At 37.7% G+C, this 21,886-nt stretch overlaps 1 protein-coding gene across 1 annotated transcript in view; it reads right to left on the bottom strand.

Moving 5' to 3' along the window:
• The window catches only part of TMTC2 (transmembrane O-mannosyltransferase targeting cadherins 2), a 240,517-nt gene that overhangs the window by 126,223 nt on the left and 92,408 nt on the right, over positions 1-21,886 (bottom strand). The window contains exon 2 of the mRNA XM_085045973.1: positions 11,765-12,335. Coding sequence (XP_084902099.1) covers positions 11,765-12,335 — 571 coding nt within the window. The remainder of the gene's footprint in view (positions 1-11,764; positions 12,336-21,886) is intronic.

Below are 21,886 nucleotides of genomic sequence, written 5' to 3'. Positions count from 1 at the left end.
TTTGAAATTATTTGTGTATCACAATAATATAACATTTAATCAAAATACTGTAACCATGCCCAGAGGATGAAATAGCAAAGCAGAGCATCTGACAGACGAACTTATAAAGCTCCCCCTGAGGGTATGAAGCTGTCTGCTACACTACAAGCAAAACAAATAACTGTATTAAAACATGGATTTATTGCCCCACTGAGGCAGTACATTGGTTGCTAACCACCAATGCCACAGAATGGAAGGTCACATATCAAATAAGATTTCACAAAATTTTGCTTTTTGTTACTCTGCCAAAACTTGTAAGAAAAAGTACAAACACTGCATACAATTAGGACAGAGCACAGAAGCTACATCTGGCTGATAAGAACAATTCTGCTGATTAATATAGGAATATTTGACCTGCATAGGTCCCCAAATTTTCATACACTCAACTTTTCAATGAATTCTTTTTTTTCCATCTTTACTAATTTCTCCCTTTTTTTCCTTATAATTTCAGTAGATCGTTCAAAAGAGTTGGATTTAAGCAGGCAATATAATTCTTTCATTCTAATCTCACAGGGGGAAAACCAAACATTTTAAGTAGGATTGGTATAGACCTGAAGCTAAAAACACTGAGCAATAAGGACTAAGTCAAAGGGCACTGTCTTCATTGATAAACCTACTAATAAATCTCTGCTGCTTCAGAATAAGGTTTTAGTTTCAGACTGAATTCATTTTCAGTAGAAAACCGAGCTGAACTTGAAGGAGATATCTATGCCATGTAGCTATTACACAAACATATCACCTCCTTACTGGGTTTAGATTTGCAGTCACAAATATGAATAAGGCAGATAATAGTGAAGAAGCTACACTGACATGTGTATCTTCAGTATTTCACCTGACAATGCCGGGGTAATTACCAGATTATCAGAGCACAGAGGAGCCATCTGGGTGTTTCAGAGCCTTGGAGACAAACCTGAGAGCACAAAGGCACATCAACCTTTTGCACTACTGTGCAACCACAGATTGCTGACAAACGCTATACCATGAGCAGGGCAGTGCCAAGGCGGAAATGGTAATTTGACAGGATCTAGAGCTAATATAGTACCATATATATGGTGGTCTATGTTGGAGTGCAAACACTTTTCTAGACCGAAAATTAAAAAACATACCTCTTTCAAATCTGTCAAAGTTGCATTTAGAAATCACATCTTCAAAATATATCAACACTGAGCTATTGAGCCAGTAATTAAAATATAAAGAGATATTAATTGTGCTTGCTCTTCATTTTTTTCCCTCAAAAATATGGGTTATGTATAGTACCCAAAGTGTAACTGCAGGTATAAAGTGGGAATCTAGATATCAAGTACTTTGCCACAATTGCAGCCAGGACATAGTTTTATCTGAAAGTATCTTAACATCGAGTAAGAAGCACAATTTTGAGCAAGGAAGGAATTTTTCTTCCCCTTTTTCAAATTTCAGTATTAGAGATGAAATCCTAAAAAGATTTATTCTGTAAATTGGCAAAACAGAAAGCAAATTAAAACTTTCTGAAGTTTACCGCTAAATTACTAACACCTCCTTCTGATTTTGAAAGGCCTGAATACACGATAGTGCTAGCTTATTTTGATACAAGGTGTCTTGATAAAAGGAGGGCTCATAAATACTTAGGTATTAAATATTTAGGTACATAAATAGGTCAAATTATAAAATCAGCATATATGTATCTTTCTGGCCAGCCTCAAACTTTGTGCACTAATATCAGTCTAGTATGAGGCAGACAAGGACCCTACCCACTCACCTTAGTTTTAAATCCATTTTTGCAGTCTGTACCAAGGTCCCTTAAGTTAGCCAGCTTTTACAGAAGTTGACTGAAATAATTAATTGTCCTCTTCCACGCAAAAATCTCACTATCAGAACAAAGATGCATGAAGGGGCTATGGTTGGGGGGGGGGTTTGTTTTAAGGGAATTTTTTTATTTGGTTTTTTTGGGGAAATTTTTCTTCTTTTCTAGCTTGGCATGAGGAGGGTTGGGTTGGTATGGCATTTTTATATGGAATCAGTTAAGAGATCAGAGGAGGAGCAAAGGAAGCAAGGTAAAAATATATATTATACAGGTATCTTCTAGCTGAAAGGGGTTTAAAACTGGGATAAAGATACATAGTTTGGTGCTTTTTGTTTTGGAAGAAATTATCCTTGGGATTGTCTTTGTAACTAAACAGGATTGCATAATCACGGAACCTGGTATTTTTCAATCCATATTCTCAACCAGAATTACCCATGAACTGTCAAGTTCTTGGCTAACGGCTCAGATCAGAAGAGGTAAAAATGTAATTATTTAAACAAACAAATAAACAAAGAAAAATCTCTCTATGAAATTGCTAATGCTGACTTTCCACAGATATCAAATTACAAGTAGCCAAAAATTATATATATTAAGTAGTCCAAAGAAGCAAGAGTTAAATTTAAAAAAATTGGTTCTGTTTTAAAAAAATTGCTTATGGTTTCAGACTTGTGAGAGCTATTTTATGGTGATGTTTTGCTACTTCTAATAATGTTTTAAAGAGAAAGTTTCCAAGTAAAGAGATAAAATGACAATAAATGTATATTTTAAGAATAAACTATAATCTCACAATCCCTACTAAATGAACACTGCTGTTGATGCGGCCTTCACTGTACTCCACAGCAGTACAAGTCACCCAGGATACTTTTAAAACATGCATACTAAAACATGCAAAAAATTTATCCATAACCCCCAAAGTCCTGTTGTCAGGGAGAGGAAGAATTTACAGAGACTCGGTACAATTCTGCCCTCAATCTTCCCTTGCTCCCTCATTGCCTTTATTAACTCAATATGTCCCTACATTCACTTTAAAAACTTCGTTACTATGGGAATTTATTTCCATATTTTATTGTCAAGGAGAAAAACAAGATTTTGGTGATTAAATGCAACAGAAGCTCTGACTTTTGCACAGCCTAATCAAATCTACAGCCTCAAAAACAATCTGTGTATGCGTTCGCAAGTCTTACCATTCTGATCATAAAAAGGTACATATGTTCTACCTGACATTTAAGAGCCAAGTACAAAAATTCTCCCTTCCCCCAAAAGCTTCTGGATAATTTTAACATAATTTCTGCATGTGCATTTTCAATTAAGTTTCCTAGAAACTCAGGAATAAAACATATTTTGTTTTCCCTTTCTCCCAGGGTGGACTATCCACAGCATTAAGAGATTCTTCTCTTTTCTAAGTGACATTCAAGGTTAGTGAGGCTAGAAATTCTCGTAATAACTGACCCATAAAGACAGTTAAAAAATTGCAAGCATGGGTTTCCTTCTCTCCCCATACCTAATCTATATTGCAGCTGGAAAAAGAAATACATGCATAGGTACAAAATATTGTTCAGTTCCTCCAGTAAATATGTCAAAAAGTGTTTGCTGTCTTCTATCACAACTGGCTGTTTCTACTTTAAATCTCATACACTTGTATTTCCCCCGTTTTTAATACTGTAACTTTCTACAAAGGTTAATGTTTAGAATCACTCACTTAGAAAAAGCATGTATGCAATCATTAAATCATTACAATTTAAATAACACTGAGCCTAAGCCAGAAAATTCAAAATTAAACCTAATACCAAGAAAAGTCTCCGTTGCGGCTCAGGGTTTGTGTATGTTTCTGCTCCTTCAAAACAAGTTCTCCCAGGCTGGGAATCGGAGCTCATGCTCACGTACCAGGAACAGCCCTCTCTTGGGTAGGACTCTAGGAACACCAATGAGAATGCAGTTCTATCGAATAGACTCAGGCAATGCTGTCAGAGGACTGCAGTGCTGAAACTTAGATGACAACCGTTAAGATGCTCAAAAAATCAGGATCCTGATCTTCACACTCTTGGCAGCCTTATCTTTCCCAAAGGTGCTGTAACAAACTGCTGGGAGTCAGAACTTGGAACATCCAGAAGCTGCACCTGCCCCCTAATCTATTTGATTCTGATTGAGGACATACTTCCAGGTTTTCCCTCTTCTGCCACTCTTACTGTATGCCCTGACTTCTGGGAGCAAAAGGTTTAACTTGCTATTTAGCTATGATTGACCAAGTCCAATGGGTTCATTAGGTAAAGCTCACCAGGAGCTACAAGCATGCAGCACTTCATCAAACCAGGACATTCAGGTGTCTAAATAGGACACTGGGAGTCCAGTGTAAAGTTCTCTTGATTGAACACACAAGCTCAAGTATAAACTTTCTGTGTGGCATTGAACAAACACAATCCATACTTGATGAGTACAACCATGAATGCATGCATTTTAACCACAGCACTAAACCAGGTTTAAGCAGAAAGGCATAATTCCTGAGGCAAATCTGCATGAAAAGAATTACACCAGGAAACATTTAACTCATTAAAACACCACTGAGCTTTAGCACTGTATGGTGTTTTTCCCATTTTGTGGCCAGTACCCAGACAACTGACACATGGGAGAAGCAAAGCCAGAGGGGAAAGGAACATGGCTTTCTAGGTAGTGAACAAATGGTAAACTGAACACTGGCCAAAGCTGCATATATTTCTTATCCCTCAAAGTTTGCAGGCACCCAACTCCCCTTATTCTCAGCATAAAATACATTTAATTATTAAACGTATTAAACATTGAATAAGTGTACCAAAAAGCATGAAATTTAACTGGTTTTTAATACTGATATTTTGAACAGGAAAATTGCCAGCTTCTGGAAAGACAGTTTTACAGAGCTTCTTTAATTAGGGAGCTAACTAATCACAAAGATGAAGAAAAACCTACATCTGTAAACATGCCTAATAAACCTATATCTGTAAACATGCCTTTATCGTAGTGAAACAGTTGTTAGTCACTATGATAAGCTTGGTGCTTTCAATTGGTTCCTCAAATATTTTGAACACATTAAAAATTACGAGAATAACATTTTCTGATTGATATTATTTGCAAAGGCTTCGTAGAGTGGAAAGTAGCAAGCCCCCCAATACCCTGTAAATAAAAGCCACCATGAAAAAGTCATGCTGTTCTTGATGTCAGTAATTGGCATGTAACCTCAGAATGAAAAATAAGTGCTAAGAAAAACAATGCAAAGCCTGTGGAAACCTTCTCACCTTGTGCCTCTTAAAGAGATCCCTTATAAACCAGGGAGAATATGCTGATTTTGGCTGAGATAAAGTTAATTTTCTTCATACTAGTTAGAATGGGGCTAAGTTTTGGATTTGTCCTGGAAACAGTGTTGACGTCACAGGCATGTTCTAGCTATTGCTGAGCAGTGCTCACACAGAGTCAAGGACTTTCCTGCCCCTCACACTGCCCCACCAAGGAGGGGACTGGGGGTGCACAAGGAGCTGGGACAGGGCACAGCCAGGACAGTTGACCATAGGGATATTCCAGACATATCGTGCCATGCTCAGCACATAAAGCTGAAGGAAGAAGAAGCAGGAGGGGGCAGACATTCAGAGTGATGGTATTTGTCTTCCCAAGTAACTGCAATGCATGATAGAGCCCTGCTCTCCGGGACACAGCTGAACACCTGCCTGCCCATGGGAATCAGTGAATTAATTCCTTGCTTTGTTCGCATACATAGCTTTTGCTTTACTACTTTTAACTCCGTCTCTGAGTTCTCCCCTTCCTTGTCTTACTGGGAGGGAGTGAGCAAGCAGCTGTGTGGGGCTGATTTGCCAGCTGAGGTTAAACCACAACAGGGAAGAATGGAACAACACAGCATAATTTGTGTGCTACCACTCAGTATAAATCATACGCAGGACTGAAGACAACCTTTCTCTGGCAAACTAAACTCTCTGTTAAATTGAAGGTTCTCCACAGTTCCTGTAAATATGAAAAGCGTTCCCTCTTTTATTTACTTACTCATTTATTAAAGAAGACTTCGCCTTTTTCATCTTTCTAGAGAGGCATTCTGAAATATAGGCTCTTAAATATTACGGTAGACTTCAAGTGGATAGATAAAAGTAATGGAGATTTTAGTAGCAATTCCAATAAAGACATTACAGATTTAATATTAAAATATAATCCATATTATGCCAGCATCAGCGACTTCAGCAAAACAGCTTGTGATTCCTCATTTTTAAAAGGATACAACATTGATAAATTTGCCTTAGGATGCTATATTTCTGTCATATATGATCTGTTCCAGTGGTTTAAATCACCCCACAAAAATATTTTCAGGAAACAACAGCTATTTATACATATTGATGCCCAATTCAGTACCACTCCACCGACATCACAGGGACCTGCAGGAGATCAATATCTCTGAGAAGATAGCGGAGGCCAATCTTGCTTTTCTTATTTCAGGATCAAAGAGAAAAGCAGCGAGGAGCTGTGGGAACTACAGGAAACAGCAGTATTAGCTACTTGAAATTGTCAAGGGAGCAGTAAATGGGAAAAAGCTTCTTTTGTCTAGGAAATATCTGCTGGGGGGAGGGGGAGCGATGGTCAAGACCACACAAGCCTCATGCTGCTGCCATCCAGCAGAGTGAAGAGAAAAATACCAGGCTGGCTCATCACAAATATGAGCAATGTATGTGCAAGCACATTCGTCTCAGCATTTTCGGGGATTTGTACAGCCTTAAAGCAGACAGCAAAGTTAACCCCCAGCTGACTACTGCAGAATGAGAGATGCCAGGGATAAATGGGGCCCCAGCTGGCAATGGAGCCCCCAATCTCTTCTGTAGTTCTTGAAATGCTAAAGGTTTTCAGCCCACAAATGCAATATTTAACAGCTCAGTGCACTTGAATATGTGGCTCTTGTTAAGACAAAATGAACCCACAAGAGGTCAAGTCATGTTTTGAAGCTGTATTATTTTGAAGCTATATTATTATTTTTATCTGGAATAAAAGCAGTCCCTACAAAAAGCATATTTACTAAATATCTGACTCCATGGATGAAGTCTGCCCTGCAAGGGAGTAGCTGCTACCCTAACAGTCTAAACACTGTAAATACTATACTTCAAAAACATGGAGACAAGACTGGACCATGCCCACTCAAAAGAGAAATAACGTACAAAATAAGAGGTTTTTGATCAGATGTGCCAAAATATCAAGACCTCTGGGTAAGTTCAGCATAATAAAATTCCTCGGATGGTGGAAAATAAGCCGAAAATAAACCATTGGCTTAGATTTTAAATAATGATGAAACACTACTGTGAAATAGCAAAACTTGTAAATGGAGAAGACATGAACAATAATCAACACTGCCTACTACATCACTAAGGCTTTAGAGCCCCTCAGAAGAGAAGGATAAAACTGTAAATTTAAATCAACAGCAGTATTTTGACATTGTTTTTCAAAGCACAATAGTTCTAAAAGTAGCAGCTTCTGAGATTAAAGAATGCAGAAAGTGGCCTACTTGAAGTTTAGAGTGTTCTCAAAAATCAGTAGCTTTATCTAATGCCCAGCAGCATATCACCCGCAACTAAAACTATTCCAAGACCATAAAAGAAAGTAAAGTTTTATACAACTTGGTTTGGTGGTTGACCATGTCATCCATAGAGGACCCAGGTTTATATCATTACCTTAAAAAAATATAGGCCTCTAATGCAATTCCTTTTACAAAACCAATACTGTTATAATAGCACAGGAGGCTAGATAATGCATCCTGCAATCCAATTTGTGGTTCATGTTAAGCAATAGATACCAATAACTAATTCCACATGCAAGACTGACCTCCCGGAGGGAGATTTTAATCAAGTAAGGGATGGGAAATGATACATTTCCTTATTTTAGTATAACAAACCCCCTGAACTAACAATGTGTTAATCTGGTAACATGTTACTGTATTGTAGCACTGGAACATTAATAGAACATACATCTGGTTTAGTTATTTCTGTAAGGCAGTTTGTATACATAAGACACAGAGCTTAAATACTTTATCATTACCATTATTTTTAAAATGAGCTTTAAATGCATTTGCCCATCTTGTTAACTGCTAATGTTATTCAGGTCCATTCACACTTAAAAACCAACAAAACAACAAAGCAAACAAAAGAAAACCTAAAAAACCCATGAGATGAAAAAAGGGCAGCACAGTAGGGTTTGTACTAGCTTTGTAGTATTAATTGGACAGAAGACTCTTGATTAATGCTTCTGCACTCAAGCTGAATATTGCAAATACAAAAACAATTAAGCCTCAATATTTGTGTATTTTCTATAATAACCAACTTGCTCATAGCTCTCTCCCATATTCAAGGCCCTCCCAGTCCTACACCTCTGGTGCTTTAACTTGCACAAGACCAGCTGCTGACAGGTACAATCATCTGATATCTATCACACCTGACAGCTCAATCAACCTGCATACCTGCTATGCAACTTACACTGGAAATGACTCAAGGTCTAGTAAGCTGAAAAATAAAACAAAAGTCTAACTTACTTCCATAAGGAATGCTTTGCCCCAGCAGAACACCACTTTTTTAATTACTCTCATTTCAGACAGCGCATTTAAGACTGCAGTAAGTCCAATTCCATCAAAATCTTCTGACTTAAAGACAGTGAATACATTCTTGTCAGCCAGTCAGAGTAAAATAGAACTAACCAAATGAAATGGGCTCCAGATTGACAACTTTTCCAGCCAGAGTGAGAGCATCACAGGCAGACAGGAATACAAGACTTGGCAAAAGAAAAAAAATCAGCAGCCAAGTTCTACTGAATAACCAATACACAGATGACAGAGAAAAGAGCTGGATAATTTAGTAAATGGCTACAATATAAATTTTTAAGATGCCTCAAGAATGGCTTCTAAATAAGGGGTACCATTCGTCTGCTCTGCTGGTGCTCCAGCTTTGCAGCTACCTGGTTTAGAAGCCCTGCCAGTCTACTCAAACTGCACGGGGGTGTTTTCATGTGTTTGATGTAACAAATCAGGATGCACATGATCACTGGCCTTGTATAGTAATCATCATTCTATATCACTGGATATTTGGCCCAAAGATAAGAACACAATGGAAAAAAACAGGCTTTTCACCTCAATACCATACCCTACCATCAGCTGAAGCATTTTTCAAGTTGCTGGTACCAGTTCATACTTTACTGACCATCCTAAAGATGGTCAGTAGTTTTACTATTCTTCAAATATAAATAATCATGTCTCAGTTTCCCCAGAGGTATATTCTGAAAAATTTCATAGAAGTTGAAATCCATAGCCTGGCAGCATACCAGCCCAGGTCCTTAACCACCCACTCCCCCAAATCCAGCTCTCTCCATTCCTTATTTCTGTGCCCACACTGCACCTTTCCTCTCACTGTTTGTCAGTACACCTATTTGTAGGGCAATGACCAGGACTGAATACAACTGAACTGATTCAGGTTTAAAATAACTCCTAAAAGATGTATCTGGGATATTTGGGATGAGGCAGGTGTGTGGTGTTTAAAGGCAATTTTTTTACCTTCATTTCCTCTCAGTTAGTCTGCAGCACAGCCAAGGAAACAAACAGCTGTACCAGCTCAGCTGGACAGGGCTGAGCTAAAGGTTAGGTAGACTGAAAGGGGTAGCACCTTTCTACTGTTCTATTACAAAGCACTCAGTTATTTCTTACTTAGGTAGTACAGACTTGAGCTAACCAACTTAAAAATTATTTTCCTTTTTTCCTCGGCTCCATTCTTCACTTTTGCCCTCCAATGCACTACAAAATCCTATAAAACTTTTTTCTCGACTGACCTTTTTCATGTCTTTTTTTTCCCCCTTTCTCTGAAGCTGCCCTCTTCCAATATTACACTGGGAAGACACAAAAAGCAAATTCCAGAATAGGCACATGGACACAATTCTTTGTAATTGCCAGCAGCACTCAGCTGGACCATACGTGCAAGAAACAGGCAGCCTAGTAATTTAGTGAATTAGAAAATGCATTTCTGGTCGATAAATCAAAATATTCATATTTTCATTCAATGTAGACTCTCCCTGCAAGACTGTCTCCAGCTAAAATAAAATCTTCACAAAGGTCTGTAATCTACAAAGCACAGAATTATTATTTTTATCATTTCAGATGGAAAAAATAAATCTTCATAGTCACTGATTTTCCATCTAAGACAACTCTGATGCTGGGTGAAAAAAAATCTCACAAGCCAGATGTCTAAATGTAGAGTTCCACACCTAGGAAGAGAGACCTTGTATTCAAAAAGTTAGGATGTGGAAGCTTGGATTTCACGTGTGTAACTCAGGTCTCTTCTGGACCGATTTTATTCTGGCCCTGATGTAGAAAAGGAGGAGAAAGGTGAGAACAAACTTTTCCCAATTACAAGTCCATTGGAAACATCTGCAAAGATTTTGGATTTGTGCAATGAATGTTGAATAATAAAAAAATTTCTAGATGTTCAGAATTTTCTGTCATATGAATGTTTTTTATTACTGTTTAATCCCACAGGATAGGATAACACTTGAGTTATTAACTGAACTCCTTGAAGCACCTGAAAAAAAATCTCATCTTGTGTCGTTCAGCATAAAGCCTGCTGTTACAGATGCACTTTAAGGAAAAAAAAATAAAAGAACATTTTAATCAGTTTACTCTTTATTTCTGCTCAGCATTAGATGCACAATGTACCATACAGTATTTGGCTGCTGACATTCAGAGGTCTTACATACTCCATTATACATAAATAAAAAAGTTCCAAATGTGTGTGTGTGTGTATGTGTACATAAATATATATATGAAGTTATTCTTTCCTTTTCCATTTTATCAGAAAAGGGCATGATAACTAAGTCAACACCTCAGAGCAGTTTAAGTGGAAACTACCAGTGATTAGGTGTTTGGTTTTTGTTGCTTTTTTTTTTGTTTACTCTACTACTTTCCTTTTATATTACAGCTATATAATCTGTACAAACAGAAATCATCACAGCTTTATCAATAACTACAATTTCTTTTCAACCCATTTGGAAGAGAAATCAAAATTTGCAAATCAAGGTGTTTGAGACAAACTAGAAAAGCAATAAAACAAAATAGGTTCTGCAATCTATGTCTCACTGAAAAATGTGACAACACATGTCCCTATGCAACACTGTCCTTTTGTTAAGACAGTATTTTTCTGAAAGACAGCCATTTCACTGAAAAGAAAATTACATATACTCAGCTTACTCATTCGTACAGCAACTGCTGTAAAGAACACTTGAATTTTACTGGGGTTTCTGAGTACCACTAAAATACACAGTGATTTGGTGAGCTTGTTTGTTTGCTTATTTTACGTGTTTGTTCTTGGGCAAGAAGTTAAAAAATAGGAAATACTTATTTTACTAAGGCAATAATACATTTAAGTCATAGCTCCTAGTAGGGGAAGAAAAAAATACATGCCAAAGGCATGCACCCAAGTCGCATGCATCTCTGTTAAACTAGAACAATAAGAGTTTTATCTTTGCCTCAGGGAGCAAAGCTGATGATATCAGCTGCCACACTTGCACGCCTGACCAAACTAAGCTGAGTTTGCAAGATACAAGAGGATAAGAGCATGAATGAATTCTCTGCAGAAGGCAGTCAGACATCCAGTGCTCGACTCAGATATCCAGAGCTTGGCAGTAAACAGAAGGAGGGAGCTGCTGGAAGTAAGGAAAGTGATTGGAAAAAACTCACCCCCAGCATCAAGTAATAGCAAGGGCTAATGATACATTCCTTAAACAAAATATAAGGAGACATACTAAAGCTCTTGAAGTGTTTTTTCTGCATTAAACATCTGTGCTTATTTTTAGGAATTGACTAAACTACTAAGAATTATTGTGTATTCAAAAACTCATTTAGCACCTGTTAAACAGTGAATGGTGCCTCACAAATAGCTTACAGCCAAGAAGACTCACCTTGTATAAAGCAGAAATGATCTGATGCATTTTCAGTCGATGAAACACAAAGATATCGTACACAGCTGAAATGGCCAGAACGGTCACTCCTTGCTCCTTCCACAGCATGCTGCATCCTGCACACAGCCCTGCTCCCAAGATCCAGCCCCAAGTAGTCGGCGAGGAACCTCTGGTAGAGCAGTGCTTCACGTAACACATCAGGGAGAGCAGAAAGAAGAGGCAGGCTCCAATATCTGCCCTCCCGACGATCCCTGCTACAGCTTCCGTGTGGATGGGATGAGATGCAAACAGCAGGCCTGCTATCAAGGTCCAGTACCCATCGCCAAACAGAATCCTGGAGAAGTTTGTGAAAAGGCCTGTGACTGCAGCATGTAATAGGACGTTTACCAGGTGGTAGCCCCATGGGTCCATTCCCCCAACAGCATGGTTGATGCGGAAGGAAAGTGTGCAGAGAGGTCTGTAGGACTTGTGGCTCCCGCTGTGAGTAAGCAGTGTCCCCCAAAAGTCATTGTAGAAGATATGGATCCATGGTGTCTCAGGCAAAAGGTCCTGGTTTGTCTTGATTGCTCGACTACAAAAGATTAATAAAAACCACATTTTAACAGAAGAAAATGGGTACAAATAAAAGGCTGTGAAAATGCAATCAGAAAAAATGGCATTGCTTTGGTGCGGCTTTAATTCAAGTTTTGAATTTTAACAGGAGGTGTTAAAAAACTACATATCTATTGACTTCCTTCTAGAGCAAAATTTCCATATAAATTGGCTTTTAAAACATTAGAAACAGACATTGTGCTATTTCCGTTAAATTAAAACACTCTTCAGTGACATTCTTCTGAATCTAACCCAGGAGTAATCAGTCAAGATTTGATGAGTTATAATTAAAATTTAAAAGAAATATGAAAATCTTGCAAACATTATTGTTGAAACAATGGATCCTCCAGTAATTTAGAACTGAACCCCCAACTGGCCTTTTATAATGAAATATTAATATAGATGTTGGAATGAATTTTGCTGACATAGATAAACAATAAATACAGAAGTCGGTAGGAGTGAGCAATTTTCTGCTTCTGGACAGGGCACTCCCACAACTGTCTTGTACATATTTTGACTGACAACATTTTCTGCTAACACCTTGCTGAAGACAGACAACAGAATATTTTACAGATGAATATACACTTTCTCTTTAAATTTCTTGTATTTACAATTGACAGGGAAAAAACATTTTTACATTGTATTCGCTTATGAATTCAAGTCTGTCAGCTTGATTAGGAAAAAAAAATGCTGCAGCTTTCAGCATTTATCCTTTCAACCACCCCAGCAAGGACTCGTGCCAGCCATTAGCAGTCTCTAAGTCTAATTCATTACTGTAAAAATCTGTCTCCTATAGTGTTTGTACAAATCCAAAGATTTGAATTTAAAATTCATGCAGTGGGAGAAGGTGTGAGACCTGCTTAATACAAAAAGATGACTAGAATTTAATTAGTTACTTGTATTTAAGCAATTATTTAAAGATGCATTGTTGTTACTACTGAGCTTAACTCATTTAGCATTTATTTTATTAGGGCAATTAAGAATCCAGCCAGCTCAAGACTCTTTTATTCAAAATACTAAACAAGAGAGATGATTTATATCTCATTCTCTATTCAAAACCTCTATCTGCTTACCAATAAATATCCTCCTATAATTAACAATTTTTCAATTCAGATGAGGAAGGGGAAAAAAATGTGTAAAACTCAAGCCCATTTAAAATGCATGACTAATTCATACTCCAGGACTCCCCTCACATTCTCCATTTCCTTAGAACCTGTAACCCCCCCCTTTTTTTTTATGGTATTCATTTTAGGAATGTTGCCTTGTTCTGGGAAGAAAAATGCTCAAAACTGATATACTGCAGCACAGAATCTCCATGCAAATATTCCAAATACCACACAGCTCAGCATTTCCATTGTCCAGAGCATCCTGCTGTAATGCTTTCAGACACGCTTCCTCTCAGCATGTCCTTTTGTCTCTGAGCACACAGAGGTTATAGAGAGGTCAGCTTAAATCCTTTAAAGATCTGATGATGCTTTTAAGAACATTTAAAAATTTTCATTTTGACTTCTGCTTATGCAGGGGATCAGGTTGCCTGTATTTGTTTTCCCGACCCCACACACATTTTTCTCATTTGAGACGAGTCACAAAAGAACACTGGAAGAAATCAAGATCTTTGTTTGCACATTATTTATCTTGTCCTTCTGTGCAGTCCTTTCTTGAAACCTAATTCCTCTGTTCATGATTTCCGTTTGTAGCGTAACTCCCAGAACCACCATCAGAAACTTAGGAATTCAGCAATGATAAAGCAGGTGTCAGGCACGAAAGAGTCCTTTCTCTTTCTAATATATTAGACTACAGGCTCCCAAAGGCTAACAATGGCTATCAGATGTCAGTATTTAGAGCTGAAACCTTGAACTGCAAAAGTGCTTTTTCTTGGGGAAATAGCAAGAGAATAAGTGGCAACAACATTGCCAGCACAACCACCCTCCCCTGAGGCAGAGCATTCTGCTATGAAGAGTCCAGAAAGTTCACAGGTTGTTCCCCAAAACTGGTAACTTTTAGTATTTTTTTTGCCCTCTCTCTAAGCTGAGTTTTCATGCAGCAGATACTCAGATTGAACTCTTTCCCACCAAAAGTAAAATAGAAACCTAGTGTACATTCCAAAGGCATTAATTCGGTCAAATTCTTATTCACACCTTTAGCAACAAATTTGATGCATCCTTGATCCTTTTCTGTTTTGACCTGTCCATATTAAAAATTAACACAAGGAAACAGACAACAAAAGACCCCACACACAACAAAAAATCAAAAGGAAGTCCTAAAGATACAGTATTGATCAAACTGTATTTCAGTACAGATTTCCGCAGACAGTTGTAAAATACTTCTGGTCTCTTGTTCACGTAAATACAACAAATTATAGTACCTGCCAGTCAACATGAAAAATACAGATGCCTACAGTTCGAACTGTTTAGTCAGGTCAAATGCTGTATTTTCTGTAAATCAAAATTATAAATGAAGTTAAAATTTCTTTCTGTATGGTTATTTTTTATTAAATATTTATAAGAAGAAAAAAGTCTAGCTAATGCTTTGGGACATCAGAAAAGTCTAATAAAAGACCAAAGCTAGAGGTCCTACAGCAAAGAAGCAAGTCTCACACAGTTTCATTGGTAAAGTTCAACAACTATTCTGTTTCACATTATAAATGTAAGAAAAAATATACTTGGCCAACATTAGACTTGACTGCGTAGGAGGATGCAGGAATACACCTGAGATACCACAGCCAGGCAGCTCCGTGTCATTTTGGTCTCAATGAAAGTGAACAAAGGCTCAGTAACACCAAGACTGAGGTCAGACAGGAACAGGGTGTGGGCTGAGCTCAGCCCATGCACACCCAGCCAGGCTGTGCCCACCTGCATCCCTCGCCTGGCTGCCCAACTGCACCGGCAAGGAAAACATGACGTGAAATGTTTATCCCCATGAAGGAGAAAGAAATACAAGCTCTGTATCTAATAAAATAAAAGAAAAGAAATAAATACCACTAAACTGCTCATGTCAGGGCCCCAAGGGCACTAATGAACCTTGACAGCCTGACCCCCCTCCTGAGGTTCCCACACCCTGCCCACAGTCCCAGCACCTCTTGTCAGGTCCCCAAAGCTCCTGATGCTGCCCAGGGCTCAGGACCCCATGTGAGTCTCCCAAGCATCAGCTCCTGTCCCAGTGACACCTCAGCAGGACTGCTCTTCAGCTCCCCAGGTTCTGCCCTGACAAGAGCCCTGGGATATGGTTCTCGCTGAGCTGGAACCATATCCCAGCCTGTTCTTGTCCCCAGAAGTGCCCAACGCCCAGGGCTTGGGCTGCCCTGACTCCTGGCTGTGACGAGGCTGTTTTTTCTCTAGTTACCAAATAACCAAGCTGTTAACCCTGCTTAATCTCTGGTTCCAGCAGCAATTCTGAAAGCAACATGTCCTCAGCCTGGTGGCAAGGCCAGCTTGTCTCCAGTAAAGGCTCCTGTGCTAGCAGCCACCATCACTCTCCACAGATAGAAAATAATATTAATTGCTGGTTCTGGAAAAGACTCCAGGATAAAGGAAATTACAAAATGCCTTATTAGCCTTGCCTCCTGCTTCACTCACAGTTTACCTTGAGGTTACGTCCTGCGAATTAGTCCAATTTTGCTAATGGGCGTAAGAGAAGCTCTCCAACTGCACTCATCATTCTTCGCCAGAGCTGCAAACTCTGCTCTCTTTAAAAGGCAGCAGGTCACCTGAGAAAGTCATTTCTCAAAATTCCAACACAATTGGCATTTCACTTCCCAGCAGACTCTGAAAAGGGTTGCACAGTCAGGCAGGGAACTTGCTTTCTTCAATTTGCAATGCCTGCCCATTTCACACGTCCCAGGAGAATGGGATATCTTATTCAGTATACAATAAATGGACATGGGGGGTGGGGGGAAAGGAAAGGAATTAGATTCAGCTATCAGTTTTTCAGAAATGGAAAGCTGAAGAAAGACAAAAAAACTGTAAAGGCAAAATCATCATTTCTAATCCCCTTGAAACAATGCTTCTGCCTCCTGCCATAAATCACATACTTGCCACAGGTCAGTACACACCTTGAGCACGACTCACCAAGCTTGTATTCATCAACCTTAAAAATGCCAGAGATCCAGCCATTCACACATGCACATATGCATGCATACGCACACAAAAAATCCCAGATGTTTTCAAAATTAACAGCCATATATGTCCTAAACTTCTGTGCTGGTGCTAAACTGATCCAGGTGTTAACACTAGGGTAAAAAAACAGATGCGACATTCTAAAGTGATTTAACAAGTTAAGCCTTATATCCAGCTTCAGTATTGCTAATGGTCCCCATATGCTGAAAATTAACATCAGCATTTGAAGCAGACAACATATTTTAAAGGAAAAGGAGAATTCTCAACTGTGCACGCAGGAAGCCATTGACCAGACATCTCTCACATAAAATAGATAGTCAGTGATGGACTGGCAAGGTTAAACATGGAGATTGATTGTTGTTTTTCCTCAAAGTCGTTTTTAAATAGTATTAATTCAGCGCTTTTTTCTTGAATAGCACTGGGAAAACACCCTAGAGTATTTTTACAGTAGATCTTAATGAGACACCCTAAGGTGTATGTTACTTATATAGACAACAAGACTGAAAACACAGCCAAACTCCTACTTTTTGGAGTACAAACAGCTTCACATCCCCAAGACATACAGCAGCTAAGTAAATCATCCAAATGGCTCACAGGCTATCTCTGTTAGGCTGGTGGTGGCCAGAAAGGAGGGAAGGGGATGCTTTAGGAAGTTCTCATACTTGCCTGCAGACTACAGTACATATATACATTCTCTGTACTGACAGGATAAAGTAAAAATCAGAAAATACTATTTAGTATGCAGAGATGTCTTAAAGTAATAAGCATAAGTACATGAAAACACATTCATCTAAATATTTAATTACACACTCAAGGGAACTATTTGCCATTCTGATAGAATTCTGGTGGCAATTATGTCTGACATATTGTGTACTTAAGTTCACCTTTCTCAACAGTTGTGGAAATGGAATTTAGCTCCAAATCCAGCAAAGTTTTACCCATGCCACTTGAAAAAAACAACAACAACCAACAAAACCACACCATACCACAACAAAACAAACAAACAAAAAAAACCAAACAAAAAAAACAACACCCCAAAAAACAACACCACAAAAGAAAAAAACAAACCACAAACCTCTATATTGTGTATCAGCTAGGGACACCTGCAGGAGACCAAAATCTGTGCATCCTCTGAGTTTCAAGTTGCAGCTTTCATTTTCTCTTAAGAGAATTTGTTCTTAGGTCAATCTCTAAGGAAAATCTAATAATTCAGCTGTTTTCAGAAAGGAAATACTTGGCAACAACTAGCTAAGTGACATATAGGATCCTGAGTTGCTAGCTGGCCCTGAGAATGGGTCTATACATATCAAACAGATTGATGGAAACACCCAGGTCCAAGTCATATTTTAAACTAGTTTAAGGAAAACATAACATCACAGAAGGGAAATTAGCTTAGTAGAACTTTGTGTCAAGTTAATTTGTGCCAATAATACCGTCCTTTTCTAATTGTACAGAAATATCTGAACTTGGAGCTCAAACACTGAAGACAACATAATTTTGATATAATTTTCCTATCTTATGTAATTATTAGTGAAAGCTATCCACTCTATACAGAGTTAGTACAGGACCTCTGGAAAATATGTTAAAAATTATAATATTAATTCTATATTTTGGACTATGACAGCAATTCTATAGCCAACTTCAGTTTAGTACATGAACAAACAGGAGGTACAAGTAACAGGTCAGTAAATAGTTTTTTACTCATAAGACTTTCTTGGATGAGACTTTCCTAAATTAGATATAAACAGAGCAGAAAGATGGAAGAGTGAGACAACTGTAACTACATCCTCAGATGTTTGCAACCACTGCCAACAGTAAAGACAAAGAAACAAAACTACTAAGGAAAACAGAACAGTAAAATCACAGAGAAAGGTTATGGTGTTATACCACAGTAGAAAGACACACAAACTTTCTAAGATTTTTCTATACCGCACAATGTCTTTTAAAGAAATTGATCTTTTAAAATAAGCAATAACTTGTTCCTTGTTTATTTCCATCAATGACTTTATCAGCTGTGGTTTGACTTTGTCTGCCAGCAACTGGCTATGATCCAGCAGCCCATCAGCTGCATGCTTCTAGACTTTATAACTTTGCAACTAAAGATACAGGATGTTATTCGAAAGAAGGAAGTGGTGGAAATGCTCACATATAACAGTGAATGCTATTAAGAATTGCTTTAAGTACACTGAAGTATGCTGCATCTATTGATTTTCTTATTGACTAAGAGAGCTTTGAAAACTTTAAGTAACTAAAAGTTCAAAACATTTTGGTTACCAGAAGATCAAGATGGCCTTAAAATTTTTTTCCACCCATAACATAAATCTTTCAAAAGCTAACTGTAAAGGTCTTGAACTCTTTCTCTATTGTATAAGGCTCTCCATTTCTAAGTATGGCCTCAGATGGGGAAAGAATATGGCCTTATTATTAACTCTAAATGCACCTCACTCCCCTTACTTTAAGATTTAGCCTGACATAACAAACACTAAAAGATGGACTATGTGAAATTTGAAACCTTAATTAATTGCAACTGCCTGGCTCAGTATTATTTGATTATTCATGCACAGATTATAAAAAAGTACACTGGAGGGAAATTAAAGAAGTAATTAATGTTTTCATATGCTGAACAGTGGGATATTATCAGTGTCCTCTTAAGAGGAAGGTGATAAAAATGTAAGGAGAAGAACAGCTCCTGTCTTTGTCTCTGCTCCCTGAGTTTCTTCACCACAGTATGAACCATAGACCTGTGAAAAGATACTTTAATTCCTAAATCAGAAATGCTTTCTGCTATTCTCACAACAACTTCATAAACTAGCTTCATTCCTGACAACACCAAGCAACCCAAAATTGCTAATTACGTTCTTTCGAAACTTCAAGATACTTTGCATTTACCTCATAAATATTCTTTCAAATACACATTTTGAAGTTTAAAACATTCTTCTATGCCAAACGACTGCCTGGCGATAACTCACTATTTGTTTATTTTATGTATGTATGTAATACCAGCTTCTGAAGCATGGTTAGAATTCATAGTTGGAACCTCTGCTGCCCTTTTCAAATCTATTTTAGATTATAAAAGTGGGCCCAGTAACCCTTCTTAGATTTACTGTTCTGCAGCAGAATATGGCACTATATTATTTCTCTTCCCCACTTCCCGCTGAAAAAATTAAACATAAATAATTTTTGCCACTTCATCATACAGCAACTCATAACAGTACAAGGACAGGTATTTAAAGGCTTAAGAATACAGTAATTAGCGTAGAAACATTGATTTTCTTACCCAAATTAATAGTATGGATATTAAAGTACTTTTTTTGACAGGTCACCTTCTGAATATACATAAAGCCTTCCCAAGACACACACATTTTAAGCCATCATCTGAAAATAGAGGCACACATACTATAGCATGACACAATAGAGTATATCAGCAATACATCAGTCCCATGACTATTCACTTCTCTGGTTTTTTTCACTATGTGGCAGACTATAGAGACGAAGATGTTCAGAAATTTAATTTTGGAAAAAATACTTTTTTTCCCCACATTTAATCTATTTGTTGATAGTGCATATCCAGAAAGTTCAAGGAGAATTATGCCTAAGCCAATGACTCTTGTGCACTCCAAATTTAAAGCCTGAAAGAATTTTTAGGTAACCCTCTAATTTTGATTTTTATTTTAGGAGAAGCACTGAAGAGAATAACCAAGAACATGTACACATACAAATACAGAAATAATGAGTAGAGAAAAAACCACTGAACCACAACATAACATACATACACTCTCCTTTTTTTATTTTTTTGGATAGGACAACGGAGAAAGAAATGGAACAGGGTTTTTGTGCATAAGTTTCTTTCTGCCACCCTTTTATTTTAGCAGCAAAACAACCCTTCATTAACGAGGGCTGGGCTAAACTTAGTTTTACTCGTTTAACTGAAAAGTATTATTCAAAATTTCATCAGTGAAAACCATTTGGTATATGCATATCCACAGAGGTCAATTTAACCTTCATCTTTCTTTAGAAATCATATTGAAGAAATATCCATACTGGGGGAGAGGGGAAAAAACCACAAAAAAACCCCTCAGCTATCACCTGTCACATTCATGTTATTCACCGCATCAAGCAATTCAGAGAACAGTCAGACCCACCTTGGCTTTAATTATCCACAGAACAAGTACAGACTGCACTACACTACAAACCATCAGACATGTACTCACCCAAAATTCTCCTGTCTCCAAGAAGTCTCCTCTTCCCCCCGCTAGCCCCACTATAAGATACATAAAACTAATGTTCTGACACACATCAACTGCACACCCTGTATCACTTTTCCTACTCAAAGGATATAATGTTAGCACATTTGTGGGGTGGGTGGTTTGGGTTTTTTGTTGGTTTTTTTTGTTGTTGTTTGTTTGTTTGCTTTTTATTAATAATACTGTAGAGAATAAGCATTTTCTATTTAGGTTAAGTCTGTTTCGGTATCTTACAAATATTGATGCTGAGGCTGTAGAAGACTATTTTATATGGCAAGAAACTAGAACTATTGCATATTTTTTCTTGCTGTATTGGTCATTTTTAGTACAATCACCCTCAAAAGTTGCCTAATTATGTATATGAAAGATTGCCCACAAATATATTAGCACATTACAAAAGGTACCACTTTTAGACAGCAACTTCTGCTTAAAATTTTTCTTTCCTGAAATCAGTCTGCTCTAAGAAACCAAACAGATACCACTTGTCTTTCAAGTCACTACTATCTTCCATGCCTGATATGCTGATTGTGGTCATAGTCCAATTTAAAGGCAGATACTAAATAATAATGAGGGCAAGGGAATCCTCCCTAAGGATTACAAAAATTTATTCCACATCAGCTACAAAGTCCAGCTACGCTACCATGAACCAAATGATGTACTGCCATTTCAATGAAATAGTCCTGAGGAAACACAAAAGGCAAAGCAAGCTTAACTTGATGGAAAACGCAGCAAGAAATGTTAACATACAGTTGAGGCTTACATTTCTCTGTGATGACAGTTTACTTATCAGTGAATCAACCAAAAATATTTTACGTATCCTTCTCAGAGGATTCCAAATTAAAAAATAGTGGAGAACTTTTCCTTCTCAGATGCCTATTAATCAAAATTCCTACATAATATATAGAGGGCCTCAAATCTGTCTAGAAAGCATTTGTGATGGAATTAGACTTTATCTTCAGCCTTTGCCATATACATGTCAGACAAATTCCTGTAAGCATTTTTATAATTTTGTATTTTTAGCAGGGAAAAAATGGAACTTGCTACAGAATTATGTCAAAACCAATTTTTATGAAAACTAAATTCTTCCAGAAAGTAAAATAACCCAAATAATTAAAAACAATATTTTAATTCACGCAAAGATGTATAATGGCTTCCAGTGAATAGAAAGACTG

Source organism: Lichenostomus cassidix, chromosome 1Aa (genome assembly GCF_008360975.1).
Source record: "Lichenostomus cassidix isolate B80296 chromosome 1Aa, HeHo_3.0, whole genome shotgun sequence".
Taxonomy (NCBI): Eukaryota; Metazoa; Chordata; class Aves; order Passeriformes; family Meliphagidae; genus Lichenostomus; species Lichenostomus cassidix.
This window is presented reverse-complemented; position numbering and strand designations above follow the sequence as displayed.